Consider the following 16,177-nt stretch of genomic DNA (forward strand, 5'->3'; position numbering starts at 1 on the left):
ACTTTGATGTTCTTTCTTCCTGCTGTAGAGTTCTGACACTGGATCATTTCATGATCACCTTCACCCAAGTTACCTTCTGTCTTTGCAGCTGATCCTTCTGTATTGGTCAGGATCAAATGTAGGCTAGCAAGCCTTCCTGCTGTTTTCTGCAGGTTCTTGTGCTGTGCCTTAGCTTTCACCTTGGGTTTTTTTCTGTACTTTTGATTTCTTCTAAATGCTGCCTTTTATTCTGTTTTGATTTGGATGGGAGATTTATTGACAAATTTTCATCCATATTCAGTTTTTTCACCTACTTATTTTATGCATTTTTTGTTCACATTTAATCGAAACTCAAAAGAACCAAAATGTGCATTTGTTTTCACTAGTCTGTTGCTGTAAATACCTCTGTTTTCTGTCTTATACGTTTTTATCTCTCCTTTAAATGTATTCCTGACTAGAATTAGAGTCTGGAAGCTAGACTGAGTTTATTGTACCTGTTTGAAATTGTCATTCGATGGTTTTGTTTGCATTAGAGGCATCTTTCAAAAGATGCTTGATATTCTTTGCATGCTTTAACTGCAAATGTAGACTGTCTAAAGCAGGCTTGACACTGTTCCAGAAACCAAGAAATATTGAGGGATGTGCTACTGCCCTTCTGGGAGAAATGTTTATAACTTAAATGAATCTATGAAAAATTGTTGACTTATTATTGAGAAAAATCAGAAATACAAATTTAATTGTATTGATTTGCCTTTTCAAAGACTTCTTATAAGGTATGAGTAGAAACAAAAACCCTTTTGCATTGGTTTCCATATAGAGGCCTCTCTGTTAAGATTATCTTTATTGATTTCTGTCATGTGCTTCCCTCATTTTCCCCTTCCCACCTGACCTGTCATCTCCTGGTGGATTCTTAGCTCTTAGCACTATTTGATTACTACAAGGACTTTGTCACATCATTGAAATCCCGTGGGAGCTAATGAACAGATGCCCAGCTGAAGGAAACCAATACCTGGCAATCCAGAAGCACACAGCACGTGCTTCAACTTACCTCCTGCCCTTGCTGTACAGATGTGAGGGAGCTGTGGCTGCCCTGGCTGAGGTGCAAGGTCTTGCCCTTGTGGTTGACCTCTCTCTTTGGTGTGATCTGCCCTGTCAGCAAGCCCAGAATGCCAGAGAAACTCAGCCCTTGTGTCATGCCTCCTGACATTCACACTAGAAGTAAATTTGGTCCATGCTGTTAACTACCAGTCCCAACAAAGCAAAATGTCTTCCCATCATTCTGAGGTGGATGCTGAAGTTCAGTTTTGTTCTCCTTTGTCTCCATTTTTACTGTTCTTTAACCCTCTGCTTTCCTTTTTCCTCTGTGTTATGCCATGTGCTCCCTCTCTCCCCTCTCTTTTCACCTGTTTGTTATGTGCCTATTTTCCCATTTCTCTCATCCCCTTCTCTGCTTCTCCCCTGTAGAGCCCTGATAGCCTTCTCTTTTACTCTTCCCTTTGCAGAACCAAGCCACTTGCTTTGTTCTTTTCTTTTTCCCCTCACCAGCCCCTTTGTGGAATTCCTTACCTGGGTCTCTGCGAGTGGCCTATGTGCCTCTGCATTTCAGAGAGCAGCTATAAAAGGGTTGCCAGCTCGGCCTGGTGATAGTTTAGAAAAAACAGATAGTGGGAGCAGAGCTTTATCTTCATTCCTGTTTCTTGTGCTATGCTGTAAGGGAGAAGAGAGCTGAATAGAAAAAGGTGCTGAAGTAGGAGAGTTTCCATGGCAGGGGACTGAACAGCAGAGCAGACACATGGAGGAACACTGTTGTGCCCTGTGCGGGTAGAGAGCAGGAGGAAGAGCAGCTATGCCTGCATAGCCTCAGATCTGGTGTGAAGTTTGGCCATGGCACAATTCATTAGTACTTTGCAAAGTTTAGTGTGTATTTGTTATTGATCTTCACCTGTCATGTCACTGTTTTAATTTGCTGAGCCTCAAGATCCAAGTTTGTCTTTAGGATGTCTTCAGAGAGCTTCTTCTATTTCTGTCTCCTGGGCAGAGCTAGGACTTGCACGTCATTCTTTTTGATTACAGCTTTTTTGGTTACTTTTTTTTAGTTTACTTATTTTATTGGTTAACCTTAAAAAAATTATTTAATTTCATTTTATTTTTCAGACACCTCTTATTGAACCTCACATCCCACATCGTCCTACTAAAACCATTACACAGGTAATAGGACATAGGTGTGCTATAGAGCCAGGCCATTAGAGAAATGGAAATAACTATTTCCAACATTGTCACCTGTATCAGCTGAAGTGATGCTTCCTGTTAGATGTGCTAAGTATGTGAGACTTAAAATCCCTACTATATACTACATCACTCTGCAAAAGTGAGCGTCTGTGCAAGGACTTTTAATTGAGGGGAAAGAGAATGTGTGTTTTGTTTTGCAGAAGGCAGTACAGAGATTGCAGAAAGTTTAAAATCTGTGTGTCTTGGTCCTTTTTTTTTCTCCATCAAGGTTCCTTCAGAAAAGATCCTCAGAGCTGGAAAGATTTTGCGGAATACAATCCTGTCCCGAGCCCCTCACATGATCAGAGATCGTAAATACCATCTGAAGACTTACAGGTGTGTGAGCTGATTGTATAGAGGTCTCTGAATTTTTATGCCTGCCATCCTCTGATTTGTGATTTAATGCCTGGCCATACTGGCAGGTCTCAAAAGGTCTGAAATTATTCCGTGCGCTATTTGAGTCTGGATGTTATGCACTCTTTAATGGGCCTGGTAAATCTTTTCTGAAGTAATTTGCCTGGAAATTGAGTCCATGATTGTGAGCAGAGCATTCACATACAAAAACTCTTTGGAAGTTAATAGCATAGTTAGCTTGAATATTCTGTGTAATACCAAGTTAGAATCTAGATTCTCTTCTCTTTGTGTATCAGTAAGAGATAATAGAAATATTCATTAATATATTATGTGACTGTGCTGATTGCTATAGCAGTGTTGCACAGTGTGGAGTTCTGAAAATTCACCTGGTGAGAAATACTCCTTATGTAGATTTTCTGCTCTATTTAATTTTTTTTCCAGTGTATTGCCAGGCTTTCTTATCTTCCTGCTGGTGGCAGCACAGTCTTGCTGAAGTGGGATAACAATGGCACTTGTAGAATAGAAATCTGACTGCAAGGTGTCAGGATCTAGCTAATCTTGGCTTAAGAAACAATCAGTTTGTTTTAGTGCCTAATGTTTAAATCAAACACCTAACGCATTATTCAGAGTATATTTAAGTAAAAATTGGTTTAAAATCTTGGAGTATGTCTTTTTCTAAATAGTAAATCAATACATTGCTGATCTGCTTTTGAAAGAAGTGCCTTGAATTTCCATGTTTCAGTCCAGAATGCATTGACTATGCAAAGGTATTTGGAGCTTGTGAGTTGATCTGAAACTATATTACAGTATAGTATTGCTCATTGTTCTAGAAGAACAAAATAGCATATGTGATAAATGAAGAGCCCTACTGGACCAAACAACTGCACCATTTTACCTTACACATAACTGGGAAAACTCTTACTGTGCTGCTGAGGCAGGGAGTGTTACAACAAAGAATTTTATTAAGTGACCATGTGACTTCTTGGGTTTTTTCCCCCTCTCTGGGTGTTCTCTAGAACTTGGGGCCTGCTATTGTCTGCCTCTGGGTCAGTCAAGAGGTGCAAGGTGACCAGCACCTAGCATGAAAGAGCCTCAGAAACACTGTAGGACTACAAACCAATGTCTCCAAATACAGAGTGACTGGGATTTGGTTATTAATGGAGGAACACCCTCAACCACTCACTCTTCCTGTAGAGGCTGTTCTCATTGGCAGAGCATTTACAATGTTAGATTGTTGTTTTCATGCAGGATTCTGAAAACTGTGAGGCTTTGGGTATCCCAGGATTCAGAGAAGATTTATTTGAAAAACTGCATTGGAGGGTAAAACAGGTTTTGTCCCAGGTCACACAGGCTCACTTTGATAATCTGAACTCTGCATTTCCCAAAATACTTGTTCTGCTGAGGTGAAAACTGAACACCTTTCAAGCGAGTCCACGTAGACGGTGACACTGTGTTTTCTGTAGGGAGATTTGACTAAGGTTATACAGAGTTTAAGATATCACTGCTCTTGGCAGTCATTGTGTGTGATCTCTTTCTTGGCTAGCTCCCCTTTCACTTCTGTCTCTTTATTTGTCCTTCAGGCAATGCTGTGTGGGGACAGAACTAGTTGACTGGATGATGCAGCAAAGCCCTTGCGTCCATTTACGAACCCAGGCTGTTGGCATGTGGCAAGTATTGCTGGAAGAAGGTGTTCTTAACCATGGTAAGACAAAGAAAATCAGCATCTTGACTGAAACATGGGCAGTGTGTGACATTTGTGCCCTGTAATTCTCTTTCATGAAAGAGAAAGAGATCATGAGGCCAGAAGAAATGCTGCAGAGCAGCCTGTTGATTGACAAATGCAAGTGCAAAACACAGACAGTATTATTTGAATCTTGCTACCAATATACTTTTTCAACTTATGGGCATATTGAAAAGTAAGTGAACAATTTATAATGATAACTCTAGTTATACTTAGGAGTACACTGGCTTGTGCTTATGTTGCAAGAGCTGGCTAGCACTCATGCCAAAACCAGCCATTACCGTACATAAAACTGATCCTCATCAAAGATTTGCAGTATTTAGAAGTGAATGTGATCATTTGTGTTTGCTCAGGTCCATAATTTTGGAATGATTTTCATTGGTTTTGGAATGGTTCCCAAATTCGGCATGCCAGATATTCCAGTACAGAGACCTGGGATTTTATGTTAGCTTTCTGAATGCATTTTAAATTGACTTTCAGTTTCCATTTGGCAGGATTTACTTGGTAACAGGATATTACAGCTCTCAAAAGGGTAGCTTTCTAAAGCAATATTCATGTTTGAAGCTTTGCACATGCATTTTTATTAAATTCAGAAGAGCAACTCTATTAAAGTACAATTCCATTTCTCCTCTGTTGTGCTTCCTATATCCCAGGGAGAAACTTCCACACTGAGAAGACAGATTGTTTCCACTGCTCCTTAACCCTAAGGACTCTAGCTTTAATTCCTGCCAAAAATTCCCTTGAACTCCCAGGGGCAAGCTATTGCAAGCTGCAACAACAGTATCAAACTCAACACATCACTCTGACTTGCTTGGAAGACCAAGGGTTTGTCCTTTGCAATAGCATAACATCTCTTTAGAGCTCTTCTCCTGGTAGTTCTTCCACTCAGTTCTGGTCAGTGGACTTGCCCCTGGGATTGTACCTTGGTCAGACACATTTCTGGTACATCACAAAGAATTTAGATGTCATGTCAGGCTGTCTAAACATGTACAGGAAGGTGTTCATGCTAGAGAACAACTCTTAGAAATTCATAACATAACCATTTCCCCAGTGTGATTTGTTTGAGGAAATGAAATGGTTTGAAACAATGAGAAAACAGATCTAATAAGAAAAAAACACACGTGTATGTGCATACACACATAGGTATACACACCCACAACACACATATATGGAAGTCTTTTGGAAAGTATTTCTAGAACACCGTTTGTAAGTGTATCCTTCAAGCTATATAATTTGCACATACGTGGGAGGTAAATATGTTTCATACTCTCACGGCTTCTCTGTAGATTTCTTTCCCTTCTTAACTAATATATCTGTGACATACATGATGCAACACAGATTTCTGCAAGGTTAACTTTGATGAGGAGTGCTCAGGTTTTGGTCTGTTATGTTGTTTCCAGTGGATCAGGAACACCACTTTCAAGACAAATACTTATTTTATCGATTTTTGGATGATGAGCATGAAGATGCCCCTTTGCCAACTGAGGAAGAGAAAAAGGAGTGTGATGAGGAGCTACAGGACACTATGCTGCTTCTGTCTCAGATTGGCCCAGATGCTCATATGAGGATGATTCTCAGAAAACCGTAAGCAAATTAATATTGTGGGCCTTCCTTTTGACATGGAAACAAGAAAACATTTATTATCAGGCATCCTTTGGCCAGTTATTTCACTTCTGTGCCAGTTTGTCCAACCTCTGAAGATTTTACATCCATATTAAGTAATTTCCAATCCTCATTAATACTCATAAGTTGAACTGTGTGTTGAGAATAACCACCAAAGGCCATGAATGCCATCATAGTCACCTGGAGGAAAATGCTGATTTATGAGCTTTTGTTTAATTTCTGAGTCTCTCCTAAAGTAAGTTGCAGGTAATAGCAGGGTCCTGCTCCGTTACCACTTTGTGTGTAAAAGTCATTCAATTAACTGTGCTGCTTTCAGTTATTGTGAGTGAGGAGAACTGTAGGATGCAGCACAGCATGTACCTTTCAGTTAGTGGCAGCTATTAATTAGATTCAGCCTTGGTAGAACTTTATTGAATCAAGATAGGCTGGACTTGGCCTGTTGTAGTTTGCTAGCAAGGTGTGAAATGTGGCTCTCTGGGTTTATTTATCCATTCTTATTGTTACAGAATCAATACCTAAAAAAATAAGCTTTCTACACCTAGGCCACAGAGGATATCTGCCTAACCCCTTGATAGCTATAAGGTCACGCCCTCTCTCTCCTTGGTTGGCTAACCATCCCTTCAGCAATACATTCTGGTCACACTGAAAACTGTGTTAAAGGCCTTTTTACAGGCAGCTTTATAGTGACTTCAAAGCAACCAGTATAAACTCTGCTTGACCTTCCATTGAAGGCAACCTCTTCATTAAGCAGGTAGTGTTTAGTGGCCACTGAAGACATATTTTACTGCTAATTAAGTGCACTGAGAATAAGGAATTACTTAAGCTCACCTTCACTGAAGATTTTCAAGCCAGCTACGTACTCAAAGCTGGATCCTGCTCCTTGGAGGTCTTTAGCAACGTTTGTCTTTGCTATGGGATAGGATTGGGTCCTGCCTACAATGTGAGAACATTTTTCATACTAAAAATGTTCTGAATTGCAATATAGTGAGGGGAGAGAGATTTTCTGAAGACTCACATTCCTCTGACATCTTTTCTGATTTGTGAAAGTGCTTATTATTGCTGCCCTTTGCTCATGGAAATACTCTTGTACTGCCATGACCCATAGTAACTACTGCTCTGGTATTCAGTTTACATATGTTATGATTTTGTGAGTTAATAATCCACCCTGGGCAGAGCTGTAGCAAAGCTGTTAAAATCTCCCTGAATCCTCAGAGTCCTGCTAGTTTTGACTAGACACTGTTACAGCTGCCAAAAGTTCAAAGGCATTTCCAAGGCTTCAGAGATGTTGGCTCTAGCTGACCTGAGCAGGACCCACAATTTTCAAACCAACACAGCTGCATTTTACAACAGGAACCATTTCCAGAGAGGTTGCAGAACTCAGATAATTGCGCTGAAAGAAATAAGACAATATTCTTTGATGAGAAGATTACTTTGAGAATTTGATTGTATAATGAAGCTGTTGCTTTGAAAGGTACTTTCTATTGTTCAAAATCTGAAAATCTCTAGCAAAAAGTGTCACTTGTTTTGACAGCCGACTTAAAAAATTCTCTGTTTATTACATTAACTGCAGCATTTTAACTGTCAAACTGTGAAAGAATGTTCTGTAGTTTAAAAAACAGAATGGAGCTCAGGGAAATTTTTGGCAAGCTCTTGTTGCTATTGCGTTTTTTTTCCCCCTTTGGAAACACATATACTGAATGTGAAAATAGCTTTTTGTGAAGCAGCAAACACAGCTCTCTGCTCCTTATAATGGCTGGAGCACAGGTGCAGACCTTGCACAAGTTACAGAAAAATTATTGTGGAATTAACACAGCTCTTCCTTGCAACTGTTTTCATCCTTCAGTGTGAAAATACATCCTGATAGTAAACCCTAATTAAATGGGATGCTATAATACAAAGCTAAACACAATAATAATGAAAGTCTTTAAGGAAGAATGATATTCATCAGACAACAGTATTTAACTCAGATGATGTTATGGATTATATTCTTTTTTTAATTCCCTATCTTACAGTAAATTAGCAGTATGACTGAAATAATAAGTCTGTGTTATATATTCTTGGTGACTTCATTGAGCACATTTCTTTCTTGTGTTTGATTCCACATGTGATCAGTAATCAAATTTTAGTGCTGCTTGCAGAAGTGCAACAGGATGTTAGGGAGAGGGAGTGAAAACAAATCTAAATATGTTAAACAGCACAAAACAGATATATATATGACAATTTAGTGAGTGCTAAGAATCTATACCTTCTTGAAGGACTTCTTTAGTTTCCTTGATGTATCTTTTTTATATAATTTCATAAGCAAGATATATTTATTCTTTTGTTCTTAATTTTTTTTTGTTTAGATATTCTACCCAGCTGGTAGTAGTAAGAACCAAACTGGATTTCTCCATAAAGACAGTATTAATTTCCATAATCATTGGAGTTTTCTGCCAGTTAAATTTAATAAACAAAATGTTATTCCTAGGACAGGAGATGCAGATTATCAGTTCGTTGATGGTTACGGGTATTATGTATTAAATGATATTTTTGGAGTTAATCAAGGAGCACTGATTCAAGTACAAAGATTACATCATTAACTTCTGTGCTGGAGTAAGTGAACATGCATTCACTTTCACATGCAGACACAGGTAGTGGATAAAATTATTCATGTCTCCTAGGTATTCTTTATGGTACTTGAAAACAAAATTTGTACTCTGGAAATATATGCTTATTTGATGCTTAATCACAGTGTTATGGTGTGTCTGATCTTTTCCCTTATCTGAGAATTTTCTGATTAGCTGTATAATAAAAATAATCAATGATATTGTTTGTACATACATGGCTTATCAATGGCAAAGTACTATGTTATTGTCAACATCCTAGTCACAGAGAAGCTCAGTGTATCTGACCTTGATAAATTCTCCAAACACTGAACAGTTTTTATTGATCACTTAATATCACCTGAGTAGTGTCCATTAATGTGTACCCTTGTTCCCTACCTATTCCATTTATTATCCTGTCTATAACCAGCTATTGCTGTTAGAATGTGTCCCCTGAAGAAACTAGGTCTTTACACAGCAGGATCCTACAAATCAACATCAGTGGGTCACCACACAGGTTTTAAAGACACAGTGATGCCTAATATCTCTCCACGTGACATCTGCAGGAGCAGAAGTAAAGACTAGGTACAGATATCCACTACAGATTGTCAGTGCTCCCAGTGTGCTAACACAGGAGGCAAATGGACATACTGAAAGAAGAGTGTACCCTTTTGTCTTGGTAGAGATCTGATGTAGTGAGACATCATCCTTTTGTGTTTTAATTTCATGTAGAAATTTGTTAATCTGTTAGACTATGTTTTCCATCTTCCAGACATGCTGGTTTTGCAAGCATGTAACAAAATTAAAGTTGTTACTTCGTATGAGAAGTATAATTTGTTAAAATCCTTGCCTTTTATTTCTTAAATCTCCAGTGAAAGGTATGTCGTACTGGCTTAGTTTTATGCTGTACTTAATGAAGCTGCCCCACATAAATCACTAGGAGTGTCAGCCTCATCATTTCAAGCCAGAGTTAGAAATAGTGGAGAGTATTTTGAGTCACTAGAGGGCATAGCAGTACCAAACCAGTTTCTGTTTCTCCCTTAGCAGTTTATTCCATTCTGTGTGAGAAAAGAGTAGTTTCATCCAAAATGTTTTTTTGTCTAAATTGGTCTTTAGTCATGGTAGTAATAAATGCATGTCATTGGTAAGTGGAGAGCAGATGAAAAATACAGCTTGCTTAGCAGAGGTGTCAGCTGTCCTTATGTTCTCTCTGACTTCCTCAGTACTTCTTTCATCCGTGGGAAGTCTCCATCAAGCTTCTTTTGTTAAAAGGTGCAATGTAACTCCAGAGTGACACGGCTGGGTACTCCCTGTGCCTTGCACATGATGTAGACAGACTGTTGAACCAGCAGGTGATTAGGCAAAAGAACTGTAGTGCACAATATTTCTTCACATCACTTTCCTGATCCTCTAGATGCTAGTCTCCTGTAATACTGACATTTTAGGAGGAAAAGTTTAGCAGAAAGATTCATTGTAACTTTTATTTTAGGGCTGTCCAAAGATTCAGCTGTGCTGTTAATTCTTTTGACACCACACATTGCAGACAGCAAGGTTTGGAGCTCTGTCTGTTCTTAATGGTAGAACATGTAAGCATTCTCCTTTGGAACTCCTGCCCCCAGCTGGACTGCCTGTATCCCATTCCCTCAAATTCATTCTTTTTCCCTTCTTATGACTAAGTTGCTCTTTTCTGTTCTTGTCCCTTTGATTTACTTATATTCTGTTTTTCACAAACCTAAACCATATTGTTTGAAAGGACTTAGTCCTGTAAGAGAAACTTTGGGTAATGCTTTGAACAATTTTTTCTGTGTATGTAACTCTAATGTCCTATCTGAAATTATATCACAGGAGAATTTGTCCTTTTAGAAAATAAAGTGGTATTAGACACTGTAACTGAAGAGAATCTCGTGAGTGGGAATAACAGTGGGAGTTACTCAGGAGTTCCTACAGCTCCTTCTGATATGGGTGCTGTTCATTAGATCCTCCCAAGCATCTCTGACACACTGCAGTTCTCACAGTATTTGTGTACATCTTCAGCAATCAGAAAATGTTGCAGTGTGTAGGCTACAGAAACACAATTATTTCAGTCACAGTGGCAGCCTTGTTACTCTTTGTGCTGTAGAAGAATTATCCCTTCCTCAGTGCATGCTTTTTAGTGATGGGAGCTTCTTGTATTTCTCAGTGAGAGAAGCTGAAAATACTGACTTGTTCTTATTTACCTTTGTGGCTAAACAGAAGCACTCAGCATTAACTCGTTTGCCGTCCTCCAAGATGCATTGCTTCCTCTTCCAATCTGCTCAGCACAAATTCACTCACTCCTCTACAAACCACTATTTCTGTTTGCTACAACTAATTAGTGCTGCATGTGAAAAATAATGCATGTCCCACACTCAGGAGTCCTTTTGAAAGGAACAGATCTTTATGTACCATTTCTGATTTATGTGACCGTTTTACATACAGAACACTTGATTTAATCAGGAAAGCTACCTAATCAGGATCTCTCTAAGGTGGTTGCCATGGCTGCTGCTTGGTGTCGTTCAGGTAGCATTCATAGAGCTTCCATCCTTTGTGTGTTTCTGTCCTCCAGCCAGAAATATCATTCAGTTTAGTGAGGGTGTACCCTTCAGTAGACAGTACAACAGCATTTTGTGTTGTTCTATCCTTCTCTGAAGCATTTATTTTGGGCATTTATTGCATTTTTCTATCCCTTTTATCTTCTCTCTATAGGCCTGGCCAGAGAACTGTAGATGACTTAGAATTTATATATGAAGAACTTCTCCACATTAAGGCCTTATCGCATCTTTCTACCACAGTAAGTAGTTTTAAAAATTAAAGCTGATCACCAAAAGAGAGGCTGAATTTTTACTTCCGGTGCTTTGTTAGAATTGGAGTGTCTATAAGCATTTCCATTTATACGTTCCATGCAATTTTCCATTTCCATTCTATCTATGAGAACCACCCAAGCATTGTGCAGATGTAGGTTGTCTTTTGGAGATCAGATATAATTCTCTTCAAGTGTTTCTGTACAGCCCCTATCTCACTCACTTGGCACAAGTGTCTCTCTCTGGGTCCATATCCCAGCTGAGATGACGATGCATGCAATCTGACTTGACACTCACCACTATGGTGGCACTGGATTGTGCAGAACTGATTTCTGAGCATCTTGGCTTGAACTGGTTAGGAGGAGGAATTCCGTGGTGCTGAAAGATGTGTTGTGCAGTTCTGGCTGGTTGGAGTTTGGTCATTGTGTGAAGGAAAGCTCATCAGACACTTTCTCTCTGAGTCGGCAAGAACAGTGCACAGAACCAAGAATAAATGAAATGGAGGAGAGAATGCATCTGCTTAAAGTCTCACCATCATTGACACACTGTAAGGGCAACTGATAAAAGCTTAATAGCACTTTACTTGGAGGCATCAAGATGTGGATGCTTTCAGAAAATGGAAGCCAGTCAGAAAGTAGATCAATATTTGATAATAGCTTCTTTGGAAGTTTTCGGTAATTCTCAGTCAACTTGGATAGATGCAGCTACTTATGAAGCTGCATTACAGAAAGATAGTACTCCATGCAAACACCTGAGCAATGTGTTTCAAAGTAATAAGCATCTAGAATTGGTATCCAGCCTGGCTGGGCCGCTGGTTTTTGTGGCCTTTGTTATGCAGTGGGTTGACAGTTCACAGCCTCTTGTCTTGGGCTCCCACCCAGAGCTCCATCTGCATTTCAATCTGCATCACACTCTGCAGCTTGCAAACCTGCACCAGATGTATTCCTCAACATGGGAACAGGTATCCAAAGTCCCTATGCATCCCTGGGATGTAGGGGAAAAGTACTTAAAGAAAGACTCCTGGAAATCCAGAAACGAGCCTTTGAAAGTGAAACAAAAGAAGGTATCCAAAATAGGCAGATACTGAGAGAGAACTAAGAACACTCTTGATACTGCAGACATAACCCAGAACAAAAAAATCTGAAATACAAAATATTTTCAGCTCAGAAGAAATTCAGACTTGAGGTCAGAATCCACAGCAAGTAGCTTCTAGAACAAGTGTGGCAGATGATACAAGCTGCAAGAAGTACTTGGCATTTTGAAGTAGATTTGACTCCATGTTTTTAGTAAGAATCTGGAAATGCCAGCCTATTACATCCAGGATGAACTAAAGCAGAGGACAGAAACCATGACTAGCTTAGAGGAAGTCTTCAGAGGAACAACAAGCAGCATTGCTTCTATGAACCAGGAGATTAATGGTCAATTGCCTTGAAAGGAAATGGAATGTCTGAATCATTTTAAGCAAGGCATAATTCCTAAAGTAATGTTTCCTAGATGTGCTACAAACAGCAGGAAGTAAAATGGATAAAACTCAAGTCGCATGGTGGTGAACTAATCCCTACTAGAGAAGCCTGTGAAGTTAATGTATGAATGAAAAACAATTATATAATGCAGAGTTAAAAACAAATCAAATTTTTGGCTTAATCAAGAGGATTCATTCACTGCAGGGGCAAATGACTGAATCAACTGAGAAGACATCTGAAGACGTACATGGATAGGAATGCTCTCTGCAATGTGCAGGACAGTGCTGATGGGGTTGTATTTCCTGTCCTTATGAAAGTGTCATTGCCTTTGAGCAGAAATTATAAAGAGTTAGTGATCTAAGTGTAATAGAACTCACAGGCCTATGAGTGTGTTTGCCGGTTAAAAATCCTGTGCAAACACCTCTATTTTTCACTCTTCTCCAGGCTGCAAACAGGGAGTGCTTTGCACTGGCTGTCAGGAAAGAGTTCCAGGAGAGGTGGCTGGTGTGGTATGTTTCTGCTGAGCAAAGGTTTGGTGGGTGCCTCTAGGACATCATTGCCTGAATTTGTCCACCCATCTTCAGAGATGCAGCCACCAGATTCTTGTCTGGATTGTGTCCAGAATTTGAGAGTTCATTCCCAAGTTTTTCTTCGTGGCCTAAATTACTTTTTTTCAATTTAAACAGTAGCAGAATGTTGTGAAAATACTACTAGTAAATATATGTTGGATCCAGCTTTTGATCTGTATTTGGCATGGTTAAGTTGCATGCTAGTACCTCTGAGAAGTGGATTGTCACCAGCTGACATCCTCCAAATACAAGAAACTCGATGCTTGGAAATTGGCCTCCAAGTCCTTGGAGACTTGTGATTCTGTGAAGAGAGACATAAAGCACACAGGAAAACTCAGGATCATATGAGGTTCCCAGTGCAAATGGTATTATGTTAAAGTAATGGTTGCAGTGTTTACAGTGACAAAAGCAGTTGTAAACAGTGTCTCACTACTGCCCAGTCACTCGTAAGAGCTAATCACACCAGAGCAATACAGACCCAGTGAGGAGCAGGTTGACACCAAGGGCAGTGTCATGTTGTCCAGTTGCTGGAAGAGGTAGTGATCTGGACATCAGGCAGAGAGGGGACTCAGCAGGTCCAGATGGCTGTGCCTCACAGCTCAACTCAGCAGAAGCAGCCAGACTTACGTCAGCGAGGGGAAGGGTACTGATTTCTCAGGGAAGAACAGGAATACCACAGAGTTCCGTGGAGTAACTGACAATCACTAGATATCTTCTGTCACAGATTCACTATTAGTGTTTGAAATTTCCCGTTGTGCTAATTGTTAATGATCGTTTCACCCGTGTGTACATGAAGAACAACGTGGAGACCCATGTCTTGTAGATGTCCTTGTCTGAGCCATTTGGGGCTAGGAGATGGATGCTCTGTAAAGCCCATCAGTAGGAATTAGGACATCAAGTGAAGCAGACCATTGTCTGGCTGCATGACTCTGAATGACTGCTCAGTGATGCAGAGGGCAGGAAAGCTGTGGCTGGACTATATTATGTGACTTCCTCTCACCAGGAGGAATAAGATGTGTATAAAAACTATAATTTCTCTCTCTTTATTTTAAGGTAAAGCGAGAATTAGCAGGTGTCCTCATTTTTGAGTCTCATCCCAAAGCAGGAACGGTCTGTAAGTAGAGTCATCTCAGATCTTCTTTCTCATCTGTGGCATGTACATTTAAATTCCTAATATTTAAATGACAAGAACAAAACTTGCATGCACTCTTCAAACTCGATTGGCACTTGGTGTTTAAAACCTAGAGTAACAGATGTAGGCTCAGGATGTTGCCAAGTGCAGAGTTAGTACCAAAGTTAATTCTATATCCTGGTTGAATGTGTATGTATCACCTACAATTTGGGTGTGTTTTTATCCAGAATTTTTTGTAGGGCTGGTGTCTATTTAAGATATATTTTAATATTATCCTGTATTTAAAAAGTCTAGCTGCACAAAATAAACTATTTTAAATGTTAGATTGCTCGGACCTGTTTTAACTGAGAAGTTTTGGCAAATGAATGTCAAATTCACAGTCACTAGTGAATTGCATTAGAAGATGGTGCTACTGGTGGGATGCAGATCTGTGTGCTAATTAGTAATTGATAACCTGATGTGTATTGCTAAAGTAATTGCTGCAACATTCATGGAAAATAAAAACAACTTTCACAGCAGTGCAGTAAAATAGCTACTGTATGGGATAAAATAGCAGTTGCTTTTAAAATTATAGTATGCTCTTTTACAAGGTAGGCATTAATACGACTGTAGAGTTACCTTGAATTTTATTGAGAGCAGAATCTGGCCCATTTATATTTTGAATAACTATATTCTCACCATAAAATCTTTTCTCTCTCTTGTAGTATTTAATCAGGGAGAAGAAGGTACTTCTTGGTACATTATCCTAAAGGGATCAGTAAACGTAGTCATTTATGGCAAGGTATTTTTTTTTCAGAAGCTATTTTATGTGATTCTTATTACTGACATTGTAAGAGTAAACTTTGTGGGAGTGCAGTTTAATTTAGAGGTAAATTGCTTTGTATGATGAAACAAATAGAATATAATTTTATTAAGAAATAGTCCAGTAGTTTCACAGATAATACTTCCAGTTGATTGCGCTATAATTTTGGGATATATTGTACAGTTTCTGACTATCATTCATCAGAGTTACATCAGTATCTTTAGGGCAAAGTAATTTGCTGGAATTTGGTGAATTGCCAGACTTCTGTCTCATGGGGGCTTTTTGCCCTGTCCCTTTGCCACCATATTGTTGTGCATTTGCATGACTAACTTTTCTCACACACGTCAGGCATGTCTGACAGAAGTACTGCTTTGTGACTGGTGATTCTCAGGTTGGATGAACTCCTTCCAGATTTATGCCAGCTCTCTATTTTAATTAATCTATAGACCAAAAAGCATCTCTATTACATTTTCTGTTTATGGGAAAGATTTTTCAAAGAAAAAAATATGACTTTGGTATACAGGAATCCCCATAATCTTTAAAAATCCCTCCTTTCCTACTGATTCCTCATTCAGTGACTCAGAATCCTCATTTTGAAGCATTTCACCAAAATCTCGCACAGAGGCCCTGGTGCTAAGTCTGTTTCTAAGTAACCCATATTTAGCCACATTTTTTTACATCACTGGGTGGGCCAGATCCTCTGTTACTGTAAATTGCAGCAAATGGTGCACTGTTGGTGTACACAGCTGAGATTGTGTTGTTATATATTATTTATGCAAACTTGACTTTATTTTTTAGGGCCTCTATAAATAAAAAACAAAATATTCAACAACTTTCAGCCTTCA

The 16,177-nt window shown here is 39.2% G+C and overlaps 1 protein-coding gene across 1 annotated transcript in view; it reads left to right on the forward strand.

Annotated features, from left to right (window-relative positions):
* Positions 1 to 16,177, forward strand: part of LOC103801273 (rap guanine nucleotide exchange factor 4-like) — a gene marked incomplete at its 3' end in the record, with an annotated part of 44,129 nt that overhangs the window by 20,760 nt on the left and 7,192 nt on the right. Inside the window, exons 3-9 of the mRNA XM_009073681.1 lie at positions 2,134 to 2,187; positions 2,477 to 2,583; positions 4,182 to 4,303; positions 5,743 to 5,926; positions 11,272 to 11,356; positions 14,452 to 14,512; positions 15,235 to 15,311. Coding sequence (XP_009071929.1) covers positions 2,134 to 2,187; positions 2,477 to 2,583; positions 4,182 to 4,303; positions 5,743 to 5,926; positions 11,272 to 11,356; positions 14,452 to 14,512; positions 15,235 to 15,311 — 690 coding nt within the window. The remainder of the gene's footprint in view (positions 1 to 2,133; positions 2,188 to 2,476; positions 2,584 to 4,181; positions 4,304 to 5,742; positions 5,927 to 11,271; positions 11,357 to 14,451; positions 14,513 to 15,234; positions 15,312 to 16,177) is intronic.

This window comes from Acanthisitta chloris, unplaced genomic scaffold, assembly GCF_000695815.1.
Source record: "Acanthisitta chloris isolate BGI_N310 unplaced genomic scaffold, ASM69581v1 scaffold35434, whole genome shotgun sequence".
Classification (NCBI taxonomy): domain Eukaryota; kingdom Metazoa; phylum Chordata; class Aves; order Passeriformes; family Acanthisittidae; genus Acanthisitta; species Acanthisitta chloris.